General features: G+C 40.7%; 1 protein-coding gene across 1 annotated transcript; it reads right to left on the reverse strand.

Moving 5' to 3' along the window:
- Window positions 1-885: 885 nt before the first annotated feature.
- On the reverse strand, window positions 886-17,145 carry GLDN (gliomedin). Its single transcript, XM_009330956.1, has 9 exons — window positions 17,082-17,145; window positions 14,740-14,757; window positions 13,424-13,531; window positions 11,054-11,200; window positions 10,226-10,351; window positions 5,778-5,858; window positions 5,571-5,696; window positions 4,832-4,982; window positions 886-1,397 (listed from the first exon to the last, which is right to left on the reverse strand). Exons 1-9 carry the CDS (start codon window positions 17,122-17,124, stop codon window positions 938-940), a joined length of 1,260 nt encoding a protein of 419 aa, XP_009329231.1. The 5' UTR covers window positions 17,125-17,145; the 3' UTR covers window positions 886-937.
- Window positions 17,146-17,363: the final 218 nt, after the last annotated feature.

A 17,363-nucleotide genomic window follows, 5' to 3' on the forward strand; every position in this document is an offset into this window, starting at 1 on the left:
GCAGAAAAAAAAATATACCCTTCATTTTATGATTTCATTTGTACGGATGAACGTGGGGACAATTTTTTTTAGAAGTCTACCTTACTATAATTAAGTATCGTTATAAGCAAGTTATAGAGTGGTCTAGTTTACGTGGCAGTGAGGGGCAAGAAAGAGTCTGCAGCAACACAAGCAACTCAAACGCTGTTAAAAAGGGTTTAATTTTCATCATAAATTTTACATCTTTTCTTCAGTGTTATACCTTGTTACTTTTCTTCCCACGCTCCATTCATTACACACAATTTCATGTATATTCAATATTTGATAATGCCATCATTCCCATTTTCCTTGTACTTGGGCTGGATTTTGCTTTTGAATATGTAACAGTTGACTGGACTCGTCAAATTTGAAGCTTTCTGCTTTTTTTCCATTTAAACAACTATTTCTGTCCCCTTTATTTTTAACAGCTGTACGTCTTTGTCCCCAAAAAAACGTTCACAGAGAATCAGTGGAAAGTATTAAGTGACAATGACAGAGGTATTTGTACACAAACGTTCATTATTTAGACATTTGTACTAGAGCATAATCACTGACTAGAAAATGATTGCAGAAAAGATGATTGCAACTGAAGTTATAAATAGTCTCTGCTGGGCACGTGACCACGGAATAATCGATGTACATTAGATATAATTATCAGCTGAATAACAGGGGAGAAACAAAAGCAAGTCTGTGCTGACTGTGTGCCAGCTGCAATATGGAACAGCCAGGAGGGGAACGGCCCGTACAACTGAAGTGTGTTTATACCAGGGCGCCTGATCTCCCTTTTACGCACACTCACGAGCCACCGTCGGTGAACAGAAAATTATGCCAAGAGAAGAGGCCCCTGTGGGTGTATCATACAGCTTTAAATATCCACTTAGCCAAACACGGCTCCCATACCTGCCATTTCAAAATATATTCATCTGCCAAAATGTACAGGGTACACCATTAAGCTCCCATTCTCCCACGTATACAAATTCTTATCTCTCAGACTGTACGAAAGCATAGCGAGAACAGACTGTGAAGACCGTAACTCAAACCTTGCGTCAACCTGCTTCTCTTTCAATAAATCAAAAGCAAAACTTACTGTCGTATCCTTAGTATCGGTAACGTACATAATGCCACACGCTATGAACGCGTTACCAGCCTTGGACTTAGGGTATGTAGTATTGATATGCCGAATGACTGAAAATGTTTCTTCATCGATATGTGCTACTATTATATTTTCGTCAGTGCTTGAGGCATATATAATCCAAAGACCCTTCTCATCCACTGCTACGTTGAAATACGTCTTCGAGTTAGAAAAGAGGTAGTTACGACCGTGATACAAGGCGTTTTCAATCAGCAGTGTGCCCAACGATGCTTTATCGAGCCCAAGCCTGAAATGAGATAAAGTAAGTATTCAGTATGTTGTGTTAAAAATTCATTTTTATATACACTGGTTGGCTGAATCAATTCAGAGCGCATTATTACCGATAGAAGCATTGTCAAAAATACTTGAGCTCAAGGACCGTTCTGACGTCTTTTAAGATGAAGTACTCCCCCTCAAAGCACCTTCCAAAACACTAGGAGAAAACTCCAGAGTAATAACTAATCTGAAAGGTGCGCAAGAGCACGAACTCACTTTGGGAGCTTGCACTTTATTTAGTCTATGAGCTTTATTATCACTAGGATGAAAGAAGCGACTAAAAGGAATGGGTACGAAAAAGAATCAGATACCAGGTGAAGGCCCAAACTTGTGAAGTGAAATCTCTATGTAAGTTTGCTTTCTACTAGGTGGGAACTGAAGGGAGAAAATGTGATTGACCAAACCGGCATGAATTCTGGGCAGGTTCACCTAGTCTCAAGAGTTCCTCTTTTGAAAACAGTTCAGATAATGCAGCGATTTGCTCAAGTAAACATCAAAGGAATAAAAATCCTACTTTTGCAGAGCCAAAATGCTGACCTCATGCTGGCCTCCAACAGGACAGCCTGAACGTCTCATCTCCGATGTATAAAATTGTTTTTATTCCTTGAAATTCCTTAATAGGATGATCATCTGAGGACAGCGGCACTGAGCAGCTAAACCGAGTTCCTCTACTAGTTTAAGAGGGTAATCACCTACTATCAAGACACACTGGCAGTTAGCATTAAATCACTGAGTAACGCAGTGCTTCAGCAAAGGCAGAGAGAGAGAGTACGCTTCGTCCTTTTAAGTAATGCCTTCTGTAATGAAGCACATTTCGCGTCTGGCTTCTAACTGTGTAGCTCCGTTCCTCAAATAGAGGAAAAACATTACTCAATACAGGAATCTGCTACAGTTACAAAAGTTTTCTCAAAAGACAGGCTTAATGACGGGAACATTTCAGATCCAGGAACTTACAATAGAAGGAAAAATACTGGAAGAATAATTTTGGTGTGGAAGAGGCGTTGATAGCACACACTGGAAAAATCATCCTAAGAAAAGTCAAGAATGACTAGCTAGACGATTCCCCTCAGCTTTTGTAAAACTCATGTCTGCAGCAACTCCATATTCCAGCAGCATGTATGTGCAATACAAAAAAAAAAAATTTAAAAAAAAAAAAGGATTCAAGGCTGGAGAAGATTTCTGAGAACGGTGTGTGTCAACCCAGTTAGTTGCTTCACGTTTGTAAATAACCTCACGCAAGGGCAAGGGCTAGAAGGACAGCCCTTAGCAGGAATAGTCACAGAGAAATGCAGATTTTCTTCAGGATTTTTTTCTAGAAAGAGCCAACAAGATAAAAAGAATCTCAAGATTCATTAGAAATGTGCAAGACCTGCAACACAGAACACCCTCCCAGTGTCTTTTCCTCTTTTATGTGAAAATTCTGAAGGGAGCAGAAAAGTGAAGTTTCATTCCTGAGGTTCTCTTCCGCTCCCCCAGTCAAGGACAGTCTAGCTTAGAACTCCAAAAGGTTCAGAAATTCCTTAATCTTCTGGCACCTTGGGGTAAAGGACGAGACACAGTGTAATATTTTCATCGACCGCAGGGAACTCAAGCTACAAACACTTTTCTGATCGCTAAGATGAATGAAGTCAACCAAAAAGAACAGAGGTGGGAAAGCACGTTACGAAACAAAGGAAGAAAGGATGAAGCAATCGTAATGTCAGGGATCTGACCATCATGAGAAAAACCTGCCAAAGGTCAGACAAACGTAGCTTTACCAGCTTTTAAATACGACGGGAAATTCCTTTTAAATATTTGTTTCAACATCTGCAAAATGAACCAACCAGGTCCTCACCTGTTCCTTCCCTTAAATCAATACAAAAACTCCCAGAAGCCTTCCTGCAGCCCAAAATCAAGGACTTCACTGTCACAGAACTCATAGTGCCTCGTTCTATCTGTGCTGAAGGCAAATAATCTTAGAGTGAACAACCGAACAGAAAGGCCATCTCGCAGCAACTTCTTAGAGAGGTTTTGAAGATTCCACAAATAGCTGGTGTTCCACCGCACGTGAAGGCATTTCCCGATTAACGGTACCCAGGCAAAGGTGAGGAACCTCTGTCCTATCACTGCGCATTTCTTAGACAGAGATGGTCTTTTACAGATGTATAAACAAAAGGCCCTAAAGATGTTTAAGGGAGGTTGCCAAAAAGTGGGCTTGTCTTTGGCAGAATAAATATTATAGAATCCAAGCAGCTTGCTCACATTCCTTGGCATCCAAATGGATATCGGAAGGCGGCACTCACACCTGCTTGGGAATAGACATCAAAGTATTGTAATGTTCTTGGCTCAAACATCAGAGTCATGTAAGAGAACTTGAAAGCAGATGCAATCTTTCACTTGCCCTTGGGCTGTCTTTCCTTGGCTCTTCCCACAAGATGAGATTTTGTTTTTGATTTGTATTGTCTGTCTCTGTCCTCAGTAGAAACTGAAGAAATAGAGATGCAATTCCCAGTTCCAATTCAGGGAGAGACATTGGGCGAGTTGTAGGAACTTCTTATTACCAGGAATGAAACAGTGGAGCCACTCCTCCACAATGGAATGTGCAATTCAGCAGGTCGCCATGTCCTCAGCTGGTGCCTTAGGGCATTCCTCCGTACCAGCAGCATTAACTCAACCCCTACCAGCTAGGAACAGCGCTATCCCGAGGGCAAAGCACGTGCATCAACCCCAGCAAGAACCTCTGGAAAGCCAAGTTCCACAAGTGGGCTACAATCGTACAACCACTTATCTGTGTCCCACTGCAGCTGAACCAATTCTTACTCTGATGCAGGTGAATGCACAGCTTATTTTTTTAAATCAAATGGGAAAAAACTGACCCCCAAATTCCTTAGTCAGTTCCCATTTCTTTCTTGCAATTACAAACACAGCAAAGAATCCAAGTTCAAGAACACCCACAGGAATGTAATGCGTAATAGAAACCCACTGGGCCCCAGGATAGCCAAAAGAAAAATCTGTTGTCACCTCTGCACATGGCATCTTGTTAATCCGGAGGCCCAGTTGTCCTGTCACGTAGTAACTACTCAGGTTAACCACCTAGACGCAGAGCTGAACAATGCTTAAAGAACTGTCAGAGCAGACAATGGGCCTGGACCACCCTCCCACTTCTAGTTACAGATTGGAAAGAATTAGTTGTCCTGTTCTAGGCCCACATTCTAGTTACAGATTGGAAAGAATTAGTTGTCCTGTTCTGGAAAGAATTCTGAACCATTCCTCCATTCTTCCTGTTCTACATAGGACCAAAAAGAAACATAAAATGGTGCAAGGAAAGGGGTCTGCTTTTCTGAGGTTCACCTCTGTCACTCTAACCCATTGCTCCTCCTTCCACAACATCACTCACTTGCCTTAAGCCAACTATGTTTGACTTACTTCAGAATCACATTGGTTCCTCCCTTTTGATAGTACAGATGATTGTTTTGTACCGCATGACCGCATCCATAAAAGAATCCTGTGATGTTAATGATCCTGTAGCTGTCATTCAGCAAGGCATTGGAATTCTCGTATTCTTTTATAGAGTTTCCTAAACAAAGGGGAAAACATGAAAAAAAGGACTATCGTTTGGTTTGTTTAATTTTGAAAGCTCTACCCTAAAATTCAGTCTCTACTGAAAGTCCATCTCAGTCAAATATCTGACAGACAACAATTGTATTTGTGTTTTCAATAGTGATTCAACTTGCTGGAACCCGATACCAGAAATTTTCCTGCACTAAATGCAGCTCATGCAGCACCTGATTCATTTTCATGCCTAGCTAAATGAAAAGGCAAAACTAGCTACAATTTAGGGAAGTGAAGCCATAGGAAACTGTTGAAAGAAAAGAATAAAAAGGCATGAACAACAGGCATTTAAACTCGGATTGGTTAAAAAAAACTAAAATCCTCTAACTATTTTCAAAATCTGAGGTTGACTCTGAAAATGTCTACAGATACTACACGTCTATAACCATATGTGTAGTCAAGTATTATACGGGTAATATGGAAAACATTCTGAAAAAGATGTGAGTAAAAACCCCGTCACACTCGATTAGAAATATTAGTTTAGGTTGAAGGAATTAAAAACGCAACGTTAGCGTAACAACTGATTTTTGATCAGTGACTACTACTAGCGTACCTGAAAAATGCATGGTAAGCCAAATCCTTTCATCGCTTGTATTTGCAGGTTCCCGCATCCAAGTTCCAAAGGTTTGCTGTACACTGACAAAGTGAACAGGACTTCCGACAGATGTTATGACACATTCTAGTAGAGAAAAAGCACACGTCCATTATCTGTGACATTAAAACAGTAAGTAGCAGTTAGTCACGCTCTGTAGCAGGTTACCAGCTTTTTTTGAAGGACCAGGGGTTCTGTCTTCAGCTTTTCCAGCCAGGGTATCATCATTCGGCACAGCACACGTCTCGCCTAGAGTTGAGAGAGAAAGGGTAAAACATGTCATTTTTCTGTACTTGACATGACAGATGTGCACATCAGTGACGCCACTAGAATAAAGAAATGACAACTGGGATTTTGTTTTGTCTGGGGAAAAAAGCTTAGGTTGGCGTGGTCAAAAAATGAGATAAAAGAAGACTTGCTCTCACTTCTGCCGAGGAAATGAAGTGTTCGGGCTGGTTTGTTTCCTTAAAGTTGTCAGGCTGACAGTCAACTTGAGGAGTAACTAATTTTGCTCAACAGATTTAATTCCTTAGCTGTGAGTTTCTGCGTAGCTGCTTAGAAAGACAGAGTTGCCCCTTTCCTTAGGTAACTTTAGGCAACTGAGACAGCTGGCTGATTTAGCAGTGATATCAAAAAGGCTTTCTTGGGAATGAGTGATGGCTAAACTCAAAAGCTTCGTGCCCAAATCTGCATACACCAGCAGAGGGGGTGTGTTCTGCAGGCAACACTGGAGGTTTTGCTCCTGCTGTTAATGCCCGAGACAGTCATCAAGTACTAACACATACACTGAGCACATAACGCATAAGAATGCGGGTCAGTCACCCATGCCGTTAAAGAAGCAGTATGAAAGACTAAGGGAAATTAGACACTATATTCCTTACACACATAGAAATGGTTCACATTAGAAACAAATAAACACCTGGAAACATTTTTCCCCACCCCTCAACAACTGAAAGAGTAACTGGTTGGGTTTTCTCTCAGCATTTACTGTTAAAACAATGCCTGAATGAAATTATTTATGGACCTTTTTCTACAAACCCAGATTCCTCTTCTGCCTTTAAAACACCGCAACACATTTCAGTTTGCTTAGAAGGAATAACCACAGAGAACAGTTCTCAGATCTTTGCTGAAATAGCCTGATTTCACTGTAGCCTTATTTTCTAATTCCATTGTTAACTTTCATCTCCTTACACGTTTCACACTGCTTGACATGCAGGCTGCAAATTCTTTTGGACATGGTGTTTTCATTGTTGCCTCCAATATATTTCTGGGATTTAAAGGGCTGTGATGAAGTTGAAATGAGAAAGATAGTAAAAAAAATAACTATAAAGTAATGCTGAAGGGGTACTGTGACATTCAGGAAGGAAAGGACAGATTATACTGCATTGTTGTTTTCTCCTTTAGGTTATATCCTCTCTTTGTTCATGCAGAAGGAAACCACCCCAAGATAGAGCCAGAACAACACATATTTCTCCCACCCATTTATCTAGGATGTCTGGTGATATGACATTGAAAGTCTGCAAGTGATCGCAGCGTATCTCCAAAATAAGGCACAGTCAATCCAGCCGTGGGAAGATGAATGCCTACAGCTAGAATCTAGCAATCCCTCTAGATCCCTGCCCAGTTCGGATCTCAAAATACTCTCAAAATATCTCAAGAAAGGAACCTGCTCAGAGGAAATTATAAGTTGCAATGCACAAGTTCATTTTCTTGGGCTGAGTCTAATAGATACCGTTAACGGAACGAGCAGTTCCCCGTACAGCAGTTTATCTACGACTATGGAATAGTCAAGGACCAGGTCAGTGTTTGCCGTGAAGCCGAGTGCACTATTTGCATTTGAGAGCATTTGCAATACTCCCAGAGGACTTTCAGCTGCATGAAACAGAGAGCAACTAAGATTAAAAAAACAGTTTTCAATCAGAGATTTATGTGAAATTTTCACTGCTTTCTTTCCATCAAAAAAAGACAAATATCCTACTGATTCCTATCAAAAGATTCTGGCTGAGAGTTAATGGCATTTACAAGACATTAAAACTACTGATTTGGTCTGTCTGGGGAGGGTGGGAAGGATGGAGCGAGGAGCGTGGAGCAGGGATGTTTTGTTTCTTTTAGAATTAGCTAACAGTACCGTTGAGAACAAATACACCTGAGCTTCCAACTAATTACTCTCTTCCCTGAAAGAAATAAAGTTTTCCCTGATTCAAAATTTAATTTAAAGAAACCATTCTTGTATTCTTATGTAGTGAGTTAATTACAGTTGTAAATCAGCATGTGTATTCTCTTCTTCAAAGGGATAGGAATATTTAATTACAAAAGCTGTTTTATTCTTTGAATTTTGGTAATATCATCTCACAGCCTACTGACTCATGAAATGTAAACGCTCATCAAGGAAGATCTCATCTTTGCAGAGTTATTTGAGTATAAGTCCCATTTGCACACCGGGATTTAAAATCCATCAGAAATACATCAGACAGCTTATCCTCCAAAGCACTTCAGTCTGTTTCAACACTCGAAAAGAGGTTACCTGAGCAAAAGGTCCAATTATATCTTGTACAACTGTTCCTGCATTTCCAAATCTCAAATAGGATGAGACTTCTGCTCCAGCTATCTACTTTCCATTGTGAGGAGGCTCTTTGGGCTCTGTTCTGATACTTCAATAGCCAGAATCTCCTGATTGAGGTTCTTACATGCTACCACAATTACAATTACATGCTATATTAAAAATAAGAGGTGGAAATAATTGATATATGTTCCACCCAGTATTAAATATTCACTAGTTAATAGCATTTATAATAATAATAATAAAAGATTCTTCATCTCAGCAAACTGTGCAGAATGATGGCGACATAAAAACATATCACCCCATTAGTGGTGAGACATACAAATTGCTCTGCTTGTTTCACACTTAATAACCGCATGAAGGTCTTGTGCTAGTCCCTTTCGGTATGCCTGTCAAGAAACTACATTCCCAATTACAAAAGAAACCCCGCTTTCCCAAACCCTGGCACAGATAACTCTCCTCTTTTGCAGAAATGTGAAAGATTAGTAACCGAGACACCCTTTGCTATTTTTTATAGGATCGCTCTGAACTCCCTGAAAACAGGCATCGCAGCTGGGAGGAAAATTCATCCCAGAACTGTAGGGGAAGCAACAGTCACTGAAAGCCGCAACCATCTCGAATGCAATACCATCCAGGGGTAAAAGACAAGGCCAGCCAGGTCCAGTATGTAGATCCAAAACGAAAAGTTTGCTTCCGTTCTCAAGCTGGAGTAAGCTAGAAATCTTGCACCAGCTTCTCTTTGCTTTCCATAATCAGCTAATACCTTGAACCAAAATTTTCCAGTTATCACGATACTACAATGTTTGTAGAACCCATGTTCCTGAGCATCCAAACCACCGGCCCGGCCCCTCTCATCTTTGTTGTGGTTTAACCTCAGTCAGCAACTGAGCACCACCCAGCCGCTCGCTCACTCCCCCCCTGCCCTGGTGGGATGGGGGAGAGAATCGAAGAGTAGAAGCGAGAACTAACTTTCTCTGTATGTGCCCCACACAGCAGAGGCAGTGCTTTACTCATTAAAAAACACACGTGGGCACATGCAGACACGCACGTGGATTTTATCTGAGGCACAACTTTAATCTATTTGAGAAAAAAAATCTCCTAAAACATGGACAGAAGTTGTGACGGGAAACACTGACATGACTTTTCAACAACCCACAATATCAAGTTCAATCCATGAGGGTTTACTGGTATCCAGCACACCTGAAAATCTGCCAGAGATATCTCATGGCAAACTCTTAATTATGTCAGCACCCTGATCAGGGACTTAAAAAAAAAAAAGTGTAGCAGCTGCTACACTTCAGCATACAGTCTACGGCCTGGCAAGTCTGGATACTCGTATTTTGCTTCTAACAGTATCTGCTGTGCAATCTGCAGCCACAGTTTGAAGGGAATCTACTCTGTCTTTGATTTTTCCTTTCTGAGCCATATATCCCACCAACACAGCTACAGTAAAGGAAATAAAAAGCACTCATGATCCGCCTGTCATTCAGGATATAATAATGATAAATAGCAACGACGGAAAAGAACTCAAGATCACCCTGCTCCAAAACATACATAATTCAAATGGACAGAAAGTCTCAGAATCCTTTTGTATTCCTCCAGCTTTTAAAAGCCTTGGGCTAGTTCAAGCTTGCTTCAGTTCTGCCAATGACCAGGCAATTTCATTTTGTAGAATACAGTGAAATGCAGCCTGGTTAACGGGTGTTATATTTACATGCAAAGTTAAAATTCAGCATTTAAAAGCTAAAAATTTCAACTGCATTTCTCTTGCTTCCCAAATATATCCCCCATCTAACAGAAAACACCATGTGTAAATACTTTGCCTGAGCATTAGCACAGCACGACTAAAAGACTAATACTATACTGGAGATAGCTTGCTGCCTTATCCAAATTCTATTTCAGCAAAACACCTAAGCATGCGCTCAGCTTTAAGTTTGTGCAGTTTTACTGATGCCAGCAGAATTAAACACATGCTTACTGTTTTATGAGCCTTGGAGCAATGGGTTTAATCTTGAACCTGTTTATAATACTAAAAAGAACACTGGAAAGAACTAACCTGTGCATTTGCTGCTGTATATGTTCTCCTGAAGCTGTGCTTTACCTTTACCTTTACGTTTTCCTGGAGGCCCTGGGGGTCCAGGTGGTCCAGGGGGCCCTGGCGGTCCAGGTTCGCCTTTTGCACCTAGGTACAAAGCAGAGTACGATGTCACAGGCCCTGTAGGCAACAGGCAACCTACAGAGAACTAACTGTACGTGTCCACATGATGGGCTTTGAGAGATCTCTAAAACAGCCTCTCTCTTCCTAAGAGGTTTCTGCATAGAGAAATATGGTGCAATAAACTCACTGGGACGTTGTTTGTTAGAAGATGAACCACAGAGAACTTCACAAGTTGTAGGACATCAATGCAATTTACCTGTCTGGACTACAGGCACATTAGAAAGTTATAAAGCACTGTTGCCTTTTACTTACTGTATTCTAACACCTCAATTTCAGAGGCTACAGCGCTGTAATTTTACACAGCTTATATTTGTGGCTGCTTCATATATTCCTGAGCGGAAATCTGCCCCTCATTTTCTATTAGAAAAATAAAACTACACTGCAAGAAAGAGCAGGAGGAGGTCAGCTGTCTGGAAGTGTACTGAAAAGGGTGGAACTCATGTACGCCTCAACCCAAAGCCCAAGCAGAAAAGTTTTTGTGAAGACTTGCATTAAAAAGAGAACATAATCTCCTGGGCAGAGCAATACTCAAACTTCACTGCAGATAACATGGTTCTGCTGGTTGGTCCTACTCTCGCAGATCACATTCATGCTTCAGAAGCAGAGTATATCTTTTTCTGTCAAGTACACTGTTGCAAGAGAGCTCCTAAGAGCACGTCTTCCTACCTTCTAATATCATATCATTGCTTGCATCCCCCTTTTCACCCTTTGCTCCTCTTGCGCCTTTTCCTCCTGGCATACCATCCTTGCCAGGTAAACCCATTTCTCCAGGTTCTCCTTTCTGTCCTTGATCACCTTTTGGTCCCGGTACACCTAGAAATAAAAAGCATTTCAGTACCAAGAACACTGCTCCAGTACTAAGCATCAATCAATACATTTTTTTTAATACAAAACGTATTCACTCCAGTTGTTTTTTTCACCTGTATTTAACTGGGTAGCTGTAATTCGTTCTGATTTCAAAACAACATTGTAACCTAATATGAAGGGAAATGGTGTGCAATCCGTTTGGTGCAAATAATACATTCTTTACCTAGTGATCTCTGAGTTTTGATCATGGAAGGTACAGACCTGGGCCTCAACACTGCCTGGAGAATTTCTGGGTAAGTAGGAATACGAAGGAAAGATATGAAGTAATATATTTATTTCACATTTGTAAGGCATTAAAGAAAGGCGTTTTCATGGTTCTTCTAGACTGTTTCTTAAGTAATTACACACTAACGTTACAACACACATTGCACTTTTAACATTTTCCACTATCCCAACAAAGCACAGACACAGCACCTGGTAACATTTTCACATGGCTACTATAACTCTCCCTCTACACGTGTTAGAAGCACGATCTAACAAAAAGTCCATGTACTTTTTGCGCTTGATCATGTATATGGTGACATATTTAGCAAGATACTCCTTTGTCCTGCGTGATTTAGTTTTGCAATAAGGAAAACAATGGTGTGCTTGTACAGCTGACACATCAAAACCTCGCACCCTCTACTTTTGTGGCAGTTAGTATTTCCTTGCTTTAGGAGAGAGGAACGTAACAGTTGTACAAATAGAAGTGTCAGTGTTCTTGCAGGCATAGGTTTCAGATAAATTACATCTATTAATACTTGAGAAGAAAACGCTTGGTTTTCTACTTACGGTTTTACTATTTAAATTGATTTTGTGAAATCAGAAACAGAATTACAGTTTTGGGGTGAAATCTGAAACGTGTCTTTGGCACAATTGCCACCTGCCTCTCCGAAGACTGGTTCTCACTTTCATTTCCAATTTTAAAAACTTGTTGAGGACGCTAAAGTGACAGACCGCGTAGTGTCTCAAGATACAGTAGACAGTTGTTCCACTGGTACCTGCCAGCAAGCCCACATGGCTAGGTGCAAAAGCCAGAATAATAGATGGGCCACTATAAATACCAGCCTGCTAACATCAGCCTGCCTACTCACCAACACACCCTTCCTCTTCTCTACCCCGTCTCTGTTCTACCGTTCTGATGCCCTTTTGCCTCCTTACCCTCCTACCACGCACAACCTGCTGCTTTCTCACACTGCCCTGAAGGCACCAATTCCCCATCAGTGCTTGCACACAGCTATCGTGCGTCAGGTAAGCCAGTAGATAAACCAACTACTGCTTTACAACTTCACAGTAGTTTACAGGCTCTGAGCACAGTAACTGCCTACCTGCCACTTCAGCTACCGCGCAGCCATCTGTTGAATCTAGCATGCCAGGTCTACTGCTGTTCTCTACGGTCAGCCTTCGCCCTGTCCCGTTTCCGCACGTGCTGGTGAGCTGGGCAGCTGAGAGACAACAGCACTTCTGCTGCTGGTTCTCTCTGTTCTTAGCAGAAACATGTCACCGTGCAATCAATAAGTCAGGCCAAATAGTTGCCTCCACCAGCATGGAAAATTGCTTGTGGGCTACACGCAGCCTATGGGCTATTTAGCAGAGCTGCTCCATCTGTGTCAGCTACGTTAAAATAGTACCTAGAGACCCTACTGCATTACAAAGTTTATCCGAGACTGAAAAAAAAAAAAAAAAAAGCTGCTTTAAGAGATTCCAGCCTAAATGGACAATATAGAAAAGAAGAAAAATATGGAATTGTACTGCTCCTGCCATAGTTGTTATGAATCTGGAATCAAAACTGTGGTAACACAACTTCCACCCCCAAACTCTGGCTTTCTTTTTTTAAGACATCTGAAGTCAAAGGGCCATTATGTTGGCAGGTTGAGGGAATGGAAACATTCTTACAATAACAGTATTTACTAGCAAGTTCAGAATACTGAGATTCAATTAAATGCATTCAATAGCTTTAATTTGCAATATTCTATAGTGTACGTATACCATCTTCCTCGCTGTGGAGTAAGTCTGAAGTAATCTACCAAAGCTTAGTGTAAGACAATGAACGCTACAGAATTATGAAACGTGCAACTGCTTTGTAAACATGGAAACCCTTCTCCCTGTACAAAGGTCTAAAAGCAACTACATCTGAATATAACGGTAAGAAAGAATTTCTTTTTTAAATGCCACCAAAAAAAAAATTACCTATTTTTCCTCTTTTTCCATTTATTCCTGGTTCTCCCTTTTGTCCTGGTGTACCTGGGACTCCATCTGATCCATTGTAGCCAGGCAGTCCATCAAGTCCTGGAGGCCCTGAACAAACCAAACAGCATAACTGAATTTTCACTGTGAAATACAATTTATCCTTAAATCTACTATATTTACACACAGTATTTTTTTTTAATATATATATTCCTCACACATACAAAATCTGCTAATTGGCCATTATGTTCTCCATGCCAATAGAGTATCCTCCTTAAAAAAAAAAAAAAAAGAAAAACAAAGACAAACAAAAAACCCCACCGCCAAACCAAACCAAACAATACAAACAAAAAACACCCACCCACCCACAACAAACAAACAAAAAACTAGGAAACCAAACTTAAAGGTGCTTGTTTGCCCTGGCCTTAGCGTAAGAAAACTGACTGAAATGAATACTGCGCACATTTCGCGTTAAGGCCAGCACAGATCAGCCTTTTGGATTCCACTTCAAGGACAAACACAGCGGAACCCATCCTATTTCTGAATTTGACGGTGACTAGAACATCTTCCACAACCACATAAGCTTTAATGTTGCTTATGGTATTGGCCAGACTAATCTAAGACAAGAAAAGCATTTACCTACTTGTCCAGAATACTGCAGTGCCAAACCATGATCGGTTGGTACCGAAGACATCACTCCCTCTTCGCCGCTATTTGAACCCCCAGAAACAAAAAAATACCTGATACTTTTCTGATACAGAGAATTATTCTAAGCAGACCCACAGCTAAAGAAGCACAGAAAGAAAGAAAGTTACCCTTCACATAGCCTGGCAACCACATCAGCAAGAGCAGAAAGAGAGAATTAAATGAGAAAGGAGGAAAAGTTACGGGGGAGGTGGGAGGGTGGAATCAGTAACCAACATCTTTTAAAGAGATGTTTTTAGTGTTACGTTATAATATCGGTTTACTCGGGGGGGGGGGGGTATATATACACTCATCTCTTCGGCTAAATGCTACTTAAACACTCTTAATTCCAACTGTTTTTTTATCAAATATGTTTTAGCAAACGTGAAACTATTCCGTTCCCTCCACCAGCAAAGCATAACGTCTAAAACCTCCCCCCTCTCTGAAGGGGCACCAGCTGACCTAAATACAAAAATTATAAAGGCAGGCAGGCAGGCAGTCATTCCACCCTCCCTCACTCTAATTAGCAAAGGAGGACTATTCTATAAAAAGATACATTTCTACATTTCAACATTTTGTACCAGCAACTGTTTCAATTACCCAAAAACATTACTGCAATTGTCCAAATGCCTTACCTGGGGGACCTGGGGGGCCTACAAGAAGAACAAGCAAAAGAACACAAGAAAGAAGAAATGGTGAGTTTAACCTAGCAAGAAAACAAAAAGCAATTCCAAATTGAATTGATTAGCATTAGATCAGAACAGTAAAAGGGGAGGAAAGCCCCTCAAATTTCAAAATGAACACCTATGGATTTAACTGCTTTGTATCATAAATAACTATTTGAGCCTTAGCAGAAACTCAGACTTACTGAAGGAGTACCCTTAAAAGCAATTACATATACGCATACGTTTTGCTTCTTGTCAAACCTTTATCAACTGAAATTTGCAAACAACCACCTCTCCAGCGTAACCTCACCGCCAGGGGCTTAGGTGCCTTTACAATGCCATGGATGCAAGGCATCTAACTATCATTACATTTCCTTTATATAAGTCTTCTCCAAGATCCCATTACAGTAGAAGAAGAATAGCTTTGTAATACTGATGAACGTCACAATTAAAAATCCTCTTGAAAATACACATTAAAACCACATGCTACCCTTCTCTCTGTTTTACAGATATTTCATTGCAGTTCAGGATTCAGACTATTTAAACAGGGGGAGGAAAGAAAAGAAAAAAAAAAAGCCTTGTCATTCCCATTAACTGCATCTAAATCACAATCCGACTTTCCACGTGTAGTTGTTCTCCAGACTGGACCAAGCTCCCCACAGAACCTGGCTGCTGCATTAGAAATCGGACTTGTGCAGTTATGCAGCAACATGCCATACAACAAACTCGGTCTCGCTCTCCCTGACTTAGTCCAAGTACAGGGCCTCAATGAGAAGAAAGCATAGCAGGCAAGAACAAAGCAAGAGTAAACCAGAAAATGTTTCTGTCACAAGATTTATCTTATGTGATCCCCAATACGCACCGGGGGGGGAACAACCCCAAAAACCATAAAAAACAAACCGGAAAAGCAGGCTAGGAGAATACAAAGAAAGGTGGTAGTTGCAATTAAAGAACTGAATTAGTTCCATGGACGTTTTTATCCAGCCAACAAAGTACTGTCTCGTTTCAACAAAACTCTCTACAACAGAAAATAACAGTAATTACTAGATTTCCCTAAAGATGTCAATTTTCAGCATTAATTAGAAAGCTTTATGAGTAAAGTGAAAACCACTTTATAATACCATTACAGCAATTATCCCTTTTAATCAGTACAGGCAGTAACGTCAGTTAACGTCTTTCTGCCAATTTTCCAGTAAATGACCACTTTTCCCACACTGCAACGTTACTCCATTAGTGTGGTCAATTACTTCCTCATCTCAAAAACCGAGGATCTCGATTATCCTTGTATAAGCGTAAGAGAAATAAGAAAGGTGCTTGAAAAGCAGCAAACGTCACAGAGGCCTACAGCAGAGAAAGCCAGTAACAGAGGCAAAACTTAACAGCGTCAAGAGAGCAAAAAGCTGCAGGAGGCACCAAGTAGCATGAATTCAGAAGTCTGGAGCCCGAGGAAACAAACTTTTGGTTCGTCTGCGGTTCAGATCAGTTGCAATTGGAACTGATCTACAATTTCAGAAGCAGTATTTAACATCTGTGCGTACTATGGTAATTCTCATTTATGTTCAAATCAATTGAGCCAAATGGACCTCACAGCCATTTGAAAATACAAACCAGACAGCAAGCGAAGCATTTTCTTAAACTCATAAAAAGTGGCTTATCTCTAATCTTCTCGTTTCCAAAAAGAACACGTGACTCAGTCTGTTACAGACTTCAAAGCTGGACCGTAGCCCTTAAATTGGCTATGACCTGACAGTCTCTTCATCAATCACACAAACTTCTCACACCTTCTCTTGCCCCGGCCATCGGCTGTTCCAACTCCTCACTGGTAACACGTGAAACCCAACGTCCTGTTACCGTGGCCGAAGGCAGGGGAGGCAAACACGTTGCTCATCTAAGTCCCACTACTCCACAGCAGTTACAACGACGGAACCAAGTCTCTACACCCTGTATGTTCATCCCATGTTAGCCTTGAAGTGTGGGGACACACGCAAAAATACCAAGACTAAACCTCAACTAGTGTTTTAAATACCCATGTCTGTAAGATTTGATTATGAAAATTACAGGGGAAAGGAATAGCTCCAAGCAATGTCAACTGAGCTCCTTAACTTCCACCGTTTATAGTAAGTAGGCATAGCTAAGTCCCTAAGTAGCACACAGCATTTTTTTTTTTTAAATAACCCAATTGGTATGTAAATTCTGATAGAGTAAAGAGCATAGTTCTTTGACATAGTCATTGACCTCGAGTTCTTTGAACACGCTGTAATTCTGTATTCCTGAAAGTAACGTAAGGCGTAACGCTTAGGCAATGAACATACCTGTTAAGCATATCCCTTTTGTGCTGTTACATAAATCCACCATCACTCGGACCTAATATTGGAAAGAAAGAAAAGTTGAAAACAATGCACGCCACAAAAGTACCTAGTTTGCTTTGCCTACAGAAATAATTCCAAAAACAAAGATACAAGTGTCCACTCTGTGCTTACAAGAATAAACTCTTTAGAACCACCTTAACATTGTGCCACCATCCATCTCTTCAGGCAGTGAGTCTCTCATAGAAATCTGTTCAAGACACCTCATTTTAAACCTTACTGAAAATA

This window comes from Pygoscelis adeliae, unplaced genomic scaffold, assembly GCF_000699105.1.
Source record: "Pygoscelis adeliae isolate BGI_AS28 unplaced genomic scaffold, ASM69910v1 Scaffold318, whole genome shotgun sequence".
Lineage (NCBI taxonomy): Eukaryota > Metazoa > Chordata > Aves > Sphenisciformes > Spheniscidae > Pygoscelis > Pygoscelis adeliae.

Coding starts and splice junctions, on each gene's coding strand:
- GLDN (XM_009330956.1), bottom strand. CDS start 17,124: ATGGTGGATTTATGTAACAGCACAAAAGGGATATGCTTAACAG. Junction 4,983..5,570: donor GCTTACCATGCATTTTTCAG/GTACGCTAGTAG, acceptor CCCTTTGTTTAG/GAAACTCTATAAAAGAATAC. Junction 1,398..4,831: donor GGAACCAATGTGATTCTGAA/GTAAGTCAAACA, acceptor ATCTCATTTCAG/GCTTGGGCTCGATAAAGCAT.